This window comes from Ursus arctos, chromosome X (genome assembly GCF_023065955.2).
Source record: "Ursus arctos isolate Adak ecotype North America chromosome X, UrsArc2.0, whole genome shotgun sequence".
NCBI lineage: Eukaryota > Metazoa > Chordata > Mammalia > Carnivora > Ursidae > Ursus > Ursus arctos.
The window spans coordinates 27065779-27080044 of NC_079873.1; the positions used below are offsets into that span (position 1 = coordinate 27065779).

The 14266-nt window shown below is 34.6% G+C and overlaps 1 protein-coding gene across 17 annotated transcripts in view; it reads right to left on the reverse strand.

The window, feature by feature from the left end:
• The window catches only part of DMD (dystrophin), a 2358181-nt gene that overhangs the window by 1362835 nt on the left and 981080 nt on the right, over positions 1–14266 (reverse strand). For all 17 annotated transcript variants that reach the window (XM_057310259.1, XM_057309646.1, XM_048213297.2 and 14 more), the window contains one exon: positions 2541–2716. In XM_057310259.1, the coding sequence (XP_057166242.1) occupies positions 2541–2716 (176 nt within the window). The remainder of the gene's footprint in view (positions 1–2540; positions 2717–14266) is intronic.

Below are 14266 nucleotides of genomic sequence, written 5' to 3' on the forward strand. Positions count from 1 at the left end.
AGGAGATCATTTTTAAAAGATGAGCATTTCATAGATTGTCAACACTATAGTCTTGACCGTTAAATGCTGGTTCTCACATGGGACAAGAGATGGACACTAGCTACTGTGAAGCTTACAGTCATGTTTGTACGATGCCTCTTGGACGATTACAATATTTTAACCAGATTCCATCCTGTAGACAATTATCACTTACTGAATTGAATTGGCCTAAATGTTCACTTGTTTGTGTTCTTTGTTCAGTACAAATTTATCGATCTAGAGTCTTATGCAAAGCATTCATGTTATTGTACTGTCCAAATCTGGACATATTTGAGAGTGAAGGTTGGTGTTATATATAATTATGATGTCACAAAAGGTATAAGCTGGGATGGATTCAGGAAAACCAAGATAGAAGTACACCGTAGTCATATATCTAATGAAGAAATATTTTAGTACCCCATCTAGGCTACCTCAGTTGAAATCCTGGCTCAGGCACTCTGTAGCTGTGTATAATAGTAATAATAGCCATACTTATCCTGTAGGGTAATTGGGAAGAATAAACACGCTATGCAGATAAAACATTTAATCTAGTGCTAAGCACAAAACAATACCATCAATAAGTGTTAATTTTATTTAAGTAATATATCCTTTATGTTCTCAATTGGTCATCTCATTTCAGGCACTTAGAAAAACTGCTGACAGCATAGGATACAAACAGAATTTAAGAGACAAAATATTTCACCATTAGCCACACTTTCCTGAAAACAAAAAGTAATCAAAACACATTTTTCTTAAACAAATACATTCTCCAAACACAAGCCAAGAATACGCTTGGCAGGAGCCAAGAGAGAAACTGACATGAATCAACTTGCTCTGCTAATTTCTGTACTGGGAGAATCTTGAACATATTAGGAGGGTAAGACAACTACATTTCCATACTGCTCTCCTTAGAAAATTGTTGGAGAGCTGCTGGGTTGTTGCAAAGGATCCATAAATCCATGTCTCCACTACGCATTGTCTGTAGACACATACTTAACATGATGTGAAATTAACAGCCATGCTATTGGGTTAATAAAAAGCAGATTCACTAAGAGCTGTACAGATTTATTTTTGCCATTATGTTTTCCCTCCATCAATGTTAAAATTTCAACTACTACCATGAGTAGAGTCCTTGAAAGTTGTTGCCCCAAACAGAATGCTAATTCTTAAAGATTCAGAGAACCCATTTGACTAGAACCAGGAGCCCCTCTTCTATGAGGGGCCAGATAGTAAATATTTCAAGGCTTTGTGGGCCATACAGTCTCTGTGACAACTACCCAACCCTGCCTTTGCAATGTGAAAGCAACCACAGATGATATATAAATAAATGACTGTGGCTATGTTTCAATATGGACACGGTCATCTGAATTTCATATAATTTTCACATGTCAGGAAATATTCTTCTTCTTTTGATTATTTTCAACCATTTAAATGTGTAAAAATAATTCTCAGCTGATGAGCCATACAAAAACTGGCAGCAAGGTGGATTTAGTCTGCTGGCTTTAATTTGTTGACCACCCTCAGCCACATAGATACAACCAGGGAGAAAAGCCTAGCAGTTGACTGCGGAATTATGAAAGCAGGTTATAAATCACAGATTAAAAGAGAGGTATTGAAAGTCCCAAATAATATACTTGAATAAACTTCTCTAGGTGTTTTTTTTTCTCCTTTGCCTAGAACATCTGATGTGCTATTTTTAGGTATGGGTTCTTCTCATACTTCTATACCCTCGTATACATAAATTCTAATGTCAAATTCAATGCATTCCTAAACATATGCTGCTTAGAAACATAAGGCAGATTTTAATGTTCTTTCTTAATCTTAGAATGATAATAATTGGAATGAAAAAGAAATTGTACCTTTTATGACTTTCATGCTAGTCTTGCATTTATGAAATTTTATTCTCATTTTAATACAGCCACTGATGTACATAATACCTAACTTATCTGTAATGTCTAGTTGAAAATATTCACAAGAAGATGAGTTAAAAATTCTAACACCTTCAAGATAAGACTTTAAAAATATCAAAGAACAGGAAATCTATTCTCTAATTACTCCTGATTTAGGATGTGCAGATTGAGACATTATGTTCTTGTAAACTAGCAGAATAGATCTCGTCTATTACAGGTGTACTTCTTCTTCATGAAAATGTGCTTTCCATTACTGGGGAAAAAGAGACATTTAATGCAAAAGGAGGCACTGAAAAAGTAAGTTCTTGGTAAGGAAAAAAAAAAAGAAATTTTCAGGATGAGTCTACTGCAGTTCACCACATGTCATTTCTTCTTTTAATCCAGAAAACAAGAGTTCCACTGAGCATTCAGTTTTTGTTGGGATAGTCATTCCTTGGGTAAATTTTAAAACTTATTTCACAATTTTCTAACTTAACTGACATGACAGGCATCTGAGGCTTCTGGAAATATTGTTTAAGTAAAAACACTGCCATCTAAACAGCTATAAATGAGTTTTCCTGCTTAACAATTACTTTTTGCTTGAGGATAAAGCCACGAATAAGAGCCTCTCACCTTTTCCTAATTTCGGAATCCACAATAATCTGCCTCTTCTTTTGGGGAGGTGGCGGTGGCAGTTCCTCTTGGGCATGCTTTACCAGAATTTGTTCCCTCGTGGTCACCATAGTTACCGTTTCCATTACAGTTGTCTGTGTTAGTGATGGCTGAGTGGTGGTGACAGCCTGTGAAATCTGCAAGAAGTATTGAAACAGAGGTCACACACTGCTTGAAAGACTTCAGTAAAGCCTGCTTGGAGTGATGAAGGAAAATAATGAGAAACTGTTCCTGCTTGTTGGTAAATTGACCTTCAGATCAAAATAGCACCATATTGAACCCAAATCAAATTGTTTTATCTGACTCAAGTTATGTTGACTTAAATCACAAAGGAAAGTAATCTCAAAACCGGAAGTAAACTTAGTGTCTCTTCAATATACTGGTCAAGCTATGGAAAATAAAGGGTGAGGGGGGAAGGAGCAAAACTTAGGGTGTCACCCTGACAGTTAATTAAACATGCTGTTTGACGTGTTTATGACGTTAATGTAAATTTTACTAAGGTATCTCAGCGCCAATTTCATTGCCTTGACTGACTACAGATGTTTATTAGTGTGTTGAATGCATATGTGGTTATCATATATAGTAATTACTTATAGTCCATACATTTTTAAACAAAATCATATGAACTTTACAATAAGTGACTTTTTAATCAAATAAGTATAATATCCTTTAAAATTACAATAAAAGGTGTCTCAGTCATTAGGCATCTGCCTTTGGCTCAGGGCGTGATCCCAGGGTCCTGGGATTGAGCCCCATATCGGGCTCCTCCGCTGGGAGCCTGCTTCTTCCTCTCTCACTCCCCCTGCTTGTGTTCCCCCTCTCACTGTCTCTCTCTGTCAAATAAATAAACATAATCTTTAAAAAATAAAAAATAAAAAAATAAAGATACTTCCTGGCTTAGAATCACGCTAACCTTCTGTTCACGCTTTTAAAAATTATCTTTTAAGCATAAATCAACACTCCTTGGAATAATACGGTGTGTGACCCAAATCGTGAAAGGCCATCACCTCAGTAAATGAGCATTACCAGACTAGCTATATAATGGCGAAACACCCTCCCTTCCTTCCTCAACCACCAACTCTGTTTCACAGTCCTCCTGTTATTAGAATTGAATAATTACCTGTTGAGATGTTAATCATTATTACCCTTCTAACAATCCAAATCATTTGGAAGAACTATTTACAAAGAGACCAAAACAGGCCTGCATCGGATCCACTTATAGGTACTTAATATGCACAGAGCCAGGGATCTGGCTGAGATCAAGATTACTCTGACTGACTTTCCTTTTTTTTTTTTTTTAAGATTTTATTTATTTGACACAGAGAGAGACAGCAGAAGAGGGAACGCAAGCAGGGGGAGTGGGAGAGGAAGAAGCAGGCTCCCAGCGGAGGAGCCCGATATGGGGCTCAATCCCAGGACCCTGGGATCAGGCCCTGAGCCTAAGGCAGACGCTTAAGGACTGAGCCACCCAGGCGCCCCTTGACTGACTTTCCTGAACTTGCCAAGAAATATGGAAAGGGTTTAAGATAACCTCCGTGCCTCACACATGACTGATTCCTTCAATCGGAGGAAATCAGAGAGGCCTCAGGATCTTCTTACTGCAGCTTCCAAAGAGGCAATTGACAGCGGAGTAATGAAAACTTTTGTCACGATGTCTTGTGTAAAAATTGCTTTTGACAAATACATTTTAGAAGTGCTACCCTTACATATGTCAAGGCCTTAGAGACTTCTATTTTGGTAGACTAAATAGTTTTTTTTTTTAAAGGACATTAAGAGATACTGAGTTTCTGCCTGTGTCAAGACCAGTTTTATCTTCTTTAAGATCTCCATAGATTCATTATTTAGAATCCGTCTTTGAGCCTCAAACAATAATTATATAGTCCATTGACAAGTTACATCAAAATGAAAGCAGAAAGTAACACAGCTGTTAAAAAAATGTGTAAAATATATCCTCAAACCTAATTGTCCTCAACCCAAAATGATCATTACATGATGAAATTAAGTTCACCTTTAATAAAAAAATAATGTCATTTTTAAGGAGGATTCCAAGAGCATTTAATTTTTTCAGAGTAATATTTTTTTTCCTTTGGCAATTTATTTTTATTTTATTTTTTAATGATTTTTTATTATATTATGTTAGTTACCATACAGTACAGAGTAATATTTTTAACCATGAGCAAGTTTTTTTGCATACAATGATGGCTTAAAGAGAATATAGTTCAGGGGGAAATTTTCTAATTTTGTATCTGGAGGCACCAGAATGCAGAAATTCTAAAATGCAAACATATTGTTTACAGTTGTACCTAATGTTATAAAACATTTGTGCTACTGGATATTTGGCTGTGAAGTTAATTTCTGTAGTATTATAATATTTTCTCATTGATACTTATGAAATTGGATAGATGGGCCCACTGAGAGTAAGTTAAGGAGAAATGGCAACATCATATACTATGAAAAGACTTTTAAAAATATAGCAAACCTTCTAAGAAAAACTAATCATTTTTAATAAAATAATAGTAAGACAAATCTGTAATTCTTCTAGACTATAATCATTATTGTACTGTAATTGAAAATACTTCTTCATTTCCTTTGGGATGGAAGAATGAAAAAAAAAAACTGTTCGTTGACCCTAAAACCATAGGATATAATTTGTTATCTATAACAAATTAATAATTACTTTCAAAACCTACTCCATATAATCAGAATAAAAATCAAATGGTCATATACTAAATTTCCCCATGGCTTTTAGTTATTGACTGTAAACATTTAATTATGTGTTAGAATCATTAGAAATACAGACAAGAAGGGATTATGGAGGTCACTTAGTATAACCTCCCACTTACTGTAGGATTTACTACTCCCAGAAGCAGATAACTCCTTCCAAAATATAGCAGCCTAACTTCCCATTGGCAAAATTTTTTTACACCTAGTAGAAGCTTCCCTTATTATGACTTGGTTCATTTAAAGTTTGTTTTGAATCCTGAACCAACACAGAGTAAGTTGAGTATTGTTTCTATCCGACAGTCTTAAAGATCTGAAGATTGATAATCACGACTCTGATAAATCTTATTTCCAAGTTTTAAAATACCAGGTATTTCCTAGAGTTAGATTTAATCTGATTTTAGTGCTCCAAAACCTAGGTTTCCTGACTTTGGACATCATATTTAATTAAAGCAATCTAAAATTGTATGAGTTATTCAGTAGCTGAATCATGTTTTAATTAAATTCCAACCTGTATTCTATATGTATCACTACAGAACATTCAGAAATGAATAAAGTGGAATCTTGGTTTTAGAGAACTTACAGTATAGTAGTGAAGGTGACAAACACACATATAATTGTGAGACAACGTGAGTGCCTCATGAAAACTGTAAGTATGCAAAATGATTACCTGCACTGAACATACAGTAATCAAGGCAGTTTCTTTTTAAATGTTACAAAAACAAATTTCCCTCGCCCAGTATCTTCGCATTTAAATGTATCTGATGCTACAGGCTGCGTATAACACTTATTCCTGTTCACAGGATAAGGTATAATGGAATAATGTTGGAAACAACCTAATGTCAGCAGGTACTAGCTTAAAATAAATTATAGTACATGCATGTGACAGAGTTATTGTAGATGTTTCAAATATTTGCAATGTCACTGGAAAATGTTTATAGTATTGAGTAAACAACGCAAATGATGGTTATGTTTTGGCAGACAAGGCAGAGATAATTTCTACTGTGGACTATCTATTTCCGTATTCTTTCTATTTTCCAACTTTCTACATCAAAACATTTTCTGAAAAAAAAATTACTCAAGTATAATTAACATACAGTTTAGCTTCAGATGCACAAAAGAATGATTCAAGAATTCTATACATCTCTCAATGCTCACCAATACAAATGTACTCTTAACTCCCTTTACTTATTTCACCTACCCTGCACCCACTCCCATTTTAGTTATCAGTATATTGGAAATGACTTTCAAGTGTCCTCATGAAAATAAAATATATTTGTTTTTAAAAACTATTCCCTTAATCTGTCAGTTCATCATCCAGTAAAAATGGAAAAGAGTTTGTTTAGACTTCTTACAGTGATTAAAAGTGGGAGTCTATGAGTCAGGCTCCCCAATTCTCAAACCCCAGGTCCAGAGTTCACATATGGTAGCATTTAGGGTAGGTTCATTTGCCTCTCAGAGCTTTGATTTCTCTTCTTCATAGGTAAAATGGGAATGGGAATGCACCTCTCACAAGTGTGTTGCAAACACGGCTGGCTTCGTGACTGTGCAACTTATGTAGTCACCAAAGTCCCCTCACTCAAAGAACCCCATGCTTGGTTTCATGCTCTGCTGTCACACTTTTGACATTCTTAGTAATATTTGAACAAGCCCTGAATTTTCATTTTGTACTGGGCCCCACAAGTTATGTAGCCAAGCCTTAGTTTCAAGAATTACATTATGTAATGTCTGAACACACACAAAAAAATGCATTCTCAATACATATTAGTAATAACCACTATCTTTTCTAAATGTTTGTAGAAAATTTAAATATTTTTGTCTACTGAACCTTCTTACTTACAAGGTTACCTATGTTAGTTTCCAAAAGTTAAATTTTCCCATTCTGGGAAAAACTGGAAGAGCATTTGCCCACTCTCTTGATAGTTCTACAGTACACATCTTCTTTATAAGGTTATATAATTTTGGTAGTTCTGGAGAAATCAAAACTACTCTCAAACAATAAAATTCTTTCTTGTCATCTTCTCTTCCATTTGTTTAAAAACGCACATTTCAAAAAGGAAATATATGTGTACACTGAAACCCGTTTAAAGAATATAAAAGGGCATACAATGAAAGGAAACATTTCAACCACTGTCTCCGGTTTCACAGGGGTAACAAGTTGTCTTTGACCCCTGCTCTTACATTTTAAATTAACTTTGTGGGTGCTGTTTTTTTTCTTTTATTTTGGCTATATTTTTAACTGCATCTTTTAATTTTCCAATTAATTATTTAAATATTCTTGCCTTTATAAGTTCTTTGGGGTTACAGATTTCTACTTATTGAATATGAGATACTCTACTGTTTGAACATTTAAAGAAATTTACTAAAAGAGATTCAAGCTATGAAGGATCAGTTATCTACTTTACCTTATCATTTTCATTATTATGAAAATACTAATGCATGTAAGAATACCTACCAATTACAAAGCTCTTTGCATGTCCCAGGCATTATGCTAAGTGCTTTGCATTCATTATCTTACTTAAAATACTTAGAATAGTACATGCAATCCAGGCTTATTAAGTGGTAACTGCCATTACCTCATGAACCGAAGAGTAAATACTATTATTACTCCCATTTTATAGATAAGAGGTAAAATTTTGAGACAGATTTGACTTGTAAGTGGCAGAGCAAAAAATGTAAATCCAAGTCTCAATGTTCCTTTATCCCACTCTTAGTAGGTATGTTCACTTGTTGTTCAGATTTCTGAATGGTGATTTTCCTTTAAGTCGAGGGTGTGTTTATATATACACACATGCATATATAAAGTCAGAAGAACATTGAAAATGCACACAATGGCATATGACCATCTTTTAATGCCCTTCAGCTCCTGATAAACTCTAATTAAATTTGGGAAAAATAAATCAAATTAAATACACCTGAATTTTTTTAAACAATCTAGTCAGGTTGAACTGTGGATCAGAGTTCCTTGTTGTGGCATTTTCATATACATAACTTTAGAGTGATCAACTGACTTTTAATGGGCATGGAAGAATTATGGTTCTATAGCTTAAAATATACTTCATAATCATAGCAACAGCTTTAGCTGATAATTGGTAGCCAGACTTAAAACCATCTCCACAGGCATGGTAGCACAAGGCTCAAATATCTGATGGTGTAAGGATTTACAACTCTAAGCAAGAGAAAGAATTTATATGCTGAATTTTATGAGAAACCTGGAGTAAAAGATCAAGTGCTCACAAAGGAAGGTGGGTGATTAATCAAAAGTCTATAAAATACCCTATGACCAAGGGCAGAGGAATTACCATAGCTAAGCAGAGCATACAAGGAGTGCTAAAGTTCATGAGAGTGGCTTGGTAACTAAATTTCATTATTAATTAATGTCTGGTTTTGATACTGATCATAAGGCAATATAACTGCTTGAAAAGATAACAACATTGGAATCATGAACACTCTTAAGAGTCCATATTCAAAAGATACTAAAAAAGAAGTAATTCTATTTGAAATAAAATATCATATAAAAATTAAAAAGGTTTATTCTATAAAACTATCTCTTCAATTTCATGTATTTTGTCCCTCACTTCATATTATCTTTTGTACTAATTGCCAGAAAGAAGGGATTCATGTTGAACTCAGGATTCGTATTAAACACAGATCTTGAGCGACCGTGTGAATTAACTGCATCTGCAAAAATTCAAGAAGCAATGACATTTATTTTTTCTGATCTACCTGACCTTCCTCTATACACTGTCTGACATGAAGTAATGAAACACATTCTTTAACTAGGGATGCAGATGACCAAGTGTATATTGAGGGGAAATGTGTATTTTTCTTTATGTGTTATTTTGTTTATTGTCAGTAGAGAACAGATGTATCATATAGATGCTTTTATCTTCAGAGTATTTTAAACAGTATTTAAATAGTATTTGTGATGAGTGAAGTCTACTCATTTCAGAAGTCAGTCTTATTTTTACAGGAAAAGAATTTTGTTTTCATTATCATCTTCCAGCTGACTCTGAGATTGATATAGCAGAGATATTTGAAATCTCTTCACCAATTACTCAGTTTTACATAAAATTTCAAGCAAAGAGAAACATACCACAGGCATTTAGACCTGGAAGGACACTATGGAGATCTTCCTAGCCCAGACTTTCCATTTTATAAATAAGGAATGAGAATATCCAATAGTTAACTCAGCTCTTGTCTCTTAAATTTTCAGTGCCTACAGCACTTTACATTGTTATAGATAATGAATTTATAACATAAAAACTATTACGCTGAATATACAAGGCCCACTCTCAAACATTTACTTCAGTTGGAGGTAGGAAAAGGATACAGTTAATTTCCAAAGTTATTTGAGCTATAACTTGGAAATTTTCTAATAAAACCTTTAACCTCAGCTATTAACTAAAAGATGCTCTAAAATTCAAGATGGTTAGTCCATGAATTTAGATAGTCCTTGAATAAGATGGAAACCTAAAATAAGTCAAAGGATTTTATTTTAATTCTAGGTATTTTTTTAATTGGCATCAGGCTGATTAGGCTTGGAGAACTTTCAGGAACCAATGAAAATGGTTGTCAATGGAAAGGCCTTAGAGTATTTTTAATTAAAATCATTGGCAGGGGTGCTTGGGTGGCTCACTTAAGCATCTGACTCTTGGTTTCAGCTCAGGTCATGATCTCAGGGTCCTGGGATCGAGCCCCACATCAGACTCCACACTCAGCAGGGAGTCTGCTTGAAACATTGCTTGTAAGGCAAATAAAGAAATGTTCATCTTAATACCTCTGCCTCTCTGTATTTGCATTTCTGATATTACTAAAAATACTGGCTTATTATCTTCAACCATGTTTTACACTACACACAGTCTGGCAAGAGTTTTAAAACTCTCAGCAGGACATCAATGATATAGAATAGACAAATACATACATAATGATCACTTTCTCTCTTTCAGCATCTGTGACTATAGATAGAGAAATACACAACATAAACATGTACTCTCATGTTCAAGGAAAGGAGGATTCTGGGCACGTTAATTTTAGCTTTCTGATATCTGGGCTTATAGTTCAGAACACTGCAAAAATTGTCAAGAGAAACATAGCAAAATATTCAGGAAATGGGAATGAGATGCATAAACTTACCTGTGCCATAAAATGTCCCTTACTCCTGGCAAAGAAAATAATTTACTCTACCAAACAATGACAAAACTACGGAACTTTTGGATTCATCTAGATAGATGTATTTTTACATTTAAATGCCTAATGCCAAGTTTCATATAAAATACCACAGTAAATTATAAAGCACATGAATATTATGCCCTTTCCACAATATATATGATTTCAGTTAAATGGGGGAAAAGATTGTTTCAAATCACTAAAATTATCTATAAGTTTAAAGTATTACCTATAATGAATTCCTATCATATTTCCTAATTATAATCAAGATAAAAACATGTTCATCAGGGTCACAGCATTTAGAAAAAAAAACTGTGTAAAATTCAACAAGCATATTTATAAAAAATTTAGAGGACACAGAGGGTCATTTGAGTTTTTAAATACGTCAATCAGAGTATGTTTGATTTGTTCTCTCTTCTCATCTTAAGCACCCACATAGCAAGGGTTAATTTCTTCCTAACTTTCGGAAACAGAAAGTATTTCTATTTTCTTACACTGCTTTCTCATCAACTTAACCATCCTCAGCTTGTGTCCAGGCATTATTCAAGCCAACCCTGACTCTGAAATGCAAGAGAACAGCTTCACAGTTGATTTTTTCCATATTTTGATCTCTTGCCATGCTACTGTTTCAAAAGGTCAAAATCCCTCAAAGCTTTGACCTGAATAGCAGTCCAAAATTCGGGCACGCAATGTTCTTTATACGAGAACAATCGGATGCCTTGTCATCTCGGTCGCCATTCCTACATCCTACTGGATTTTAATCAGTACCAGATTTTGCTCATTCTTTAAACCAATCATTTAAAAGGATTTTTAGGAGATTGCAATATCGAGTCATTAATGGGATGGTTTCTCACAAACCTCCCGCCCCCCTCAAACATACCAGAAAGTGTGCACACAAGACAGCTTTGTTCTTCAAAGTCACAACCTTGCCCTCAACATTCTTGGACTTCATCCCATGTAATTTTGATCAAGTTCAATTTTACATTCAAGAAAGAAAATCAAGGGCTTTTTAAATTATAAGATACTATTTCATTATTTCATGGTTCACTCTCTCGATCACCTTTTCATTACTCTGTCCTCCGGTAGCTTCATTTTTATCTAAGAGTCCCAACTCACCCCAGCAATGATTTGGATTGGGTCTGTGATAGTTTCTTTTGGGGGAAATAATAAAACAATGATTAAATCTGAAATATGAACTGTAGAAAAGCTGAAGCATAGTGTTCTAAAAAGCAACTTGCCTAATATAAGTCTACTTACCTATTTCTAATCTGGTATAGTAGTGCAACAATGTTTGAAAATAAAAATTTTAAAAATGATATTGAACTACAACAAGCCCTCCAGACTCACTAAACAAGATGCCCTATATATCAAGAGCACCAGAGTTGTTTTTTCCCCCAAAGTGCTTTCATGTCTATGACTTTATTTTATCCTCATCACATCCCAATGGGCAAATACAATGGATACATGTTGTACTGTATGTTAGACATCATTTTATAAAGAATTATATGAACCAGGGCTAGTGGTGTTTTATTACAGGTTTTGAAAAGTTCAAAAATAGGAAGGTAAGTGCCCTGGGTGGTAGTCTTATAATTTTTGACCGTTAAAAATGATGTTTCTAAGTTGTTGTTTTGTTTTGTTTTGTTTTTACCAACTAGAATAACAAATCAGTAACATTTTGAAAATACACACAACACTCCTTAGAAAGTAGGCTTATTCCAAGGAAGTGAGTATATTTAAATATAGCATTGATAGCAAGGTCTCTATTCTCCCCATTTCAGGCAGCACTTTGGAAAACCCACAATGTGGGGATGGGCACATATGCCACTGTCTTGTTAATTCAAAGTTGTTGTTTTTTTTTTAAATATGGTCTGCAGACTGTATCAAAGGCTGCATGCAGATTACTGGTTTACTGAATGAGATTCTCTGAGCATGAGATCTAGGACTTTGCATCTTAATCAGTTTCCCAGGTGATTATTACGCAGACACAAGTTTAAAAACCATTGTATATAATGCAAGTGAACAAAAGCATGACCTACTGTTAACAGTTACATCTCCGTAAATATACCCCTTTAAAGGGATGCATTTCTAAATAACTTTCTTTGTAAGGCAATGCCAATCCTTCTGAATATGGTAAGTGACCATTTTACAGCAGCAATAATCTATGGAACCAATGAATACATATTGGAATGATATTATTGATGGTTAAAAAAGTATCACATTTTCTAACGTCTCACAATTTATTACATAAATGCCAGTGCTAAGGCAAAGTAACCACGGCTAGATCATATACAATAAGATAAATCATGATGTAATTTTAAAATCACTATTAGATCAAGCAACTGATAAAAAATATATTCAATGGAAAACAAACAGAATTTTAATTACTGTCCAATAACTACATAGGAAATTATTACAATTTACATTCCTTCAAATTTAAAATTTTAAGTATGAATTTAATTTCAAAAGGGAGGTTGAAATGTGATTGAAAATCATATATGTTGTCTGATCCTATTTTCTTAAATTATATTTCTGGAAGCAATACTTTTTTTTATAATAATTTTTTTTATTATGTTATGTTAGTCACCATACAGTATATCCTTAGTTTTTGATGTAATGTTACTGGATTAGGAAGCAATACTTTAAACTTCATTGCATCTTTCAACAAACATTTCCTAAGTCCTACTTATCAGATGTCAAGTGTCAAGAAGACAAATTCCCTGCACTGTCTCATAACAAAGGAGATAACTGCCTAAAGCTACTGAATGTGGTCATTGCTTTAATAGAGATGTACGCATGGTGCTTTGAGCCATGAATTGCAACTGATTAGTAAAAGTTAGCTTCTGTTGGGGCGCCTGGGTGGCACAGCGGTTAAGCGTCTGCCTTCGGCTCAGGGCGTGATCCCGGTGTTGTGGGATCGAGCCCCACATCAGGCTCCTCCACTGGGAGCCTGCTTCTTCCTCTCCCACTCCCCCTGCTTGTGTTCCCTCTCTCGCTGGCTGTCTCTATCTCTGTCAAATAAATAAATAAAATCTTTAAAAAAAAAAAGAAAGTTAGCTTCTATAATGTAAAATAATATGGCAGAGTATGTTAAATGCCATTATATATAATGTTAATATTTTGAATGACGACCCATGGTTCCACCATTTAATAAAATCAGATAATAAAACTTTCTACTTTAAAACCACCCCATTTTCTTTAAATAACCAAAACTTTTAAAATTCTTAATATAAAACCACATTATGACACTACAAGCGTAACACAGATGCTTTCCTAATCCACAGTCTATGTGTTCGTGTTATGAATCAACTGTCTGTGGCAGAAAGAACATCCAGTGATAAGATCCTTACTTGAAATAACAGAACGGTGTCTTCCATGAAATCAAAGGACCTAAGCCCTGACAGTGCTCCTATTACTAACTTCACCTGGACAATTCATTTTTCCACCCTAACCTTCATTTTTCTCATATGAAAAATGTAGGGATCAACGAATAGCCCTCCAGTTTCTAGAAATCTAGGATTTGGGGTTAGGTTGTGAGACATAGTCCCCGAGCACTTGGTCCAATTGCTCTAAATCACTCCCATCCTCATTTCCACTGAACTGGATGTGACTGTACTCTAAGACAGTAACTAGTTCAGTCAGTTGGCACTCATACCTTCACCTCGCCCACATTCTCCAATATCAAGACAACCAAGAGACCTGTGTTTTTTTCAATTGAATACTTGGCAAAGACCAGTCCTGTGATATTTTTTGTGGGGTTATAACACTGCTCTCTTAATGAAAATTTCAAAAAATCTCAA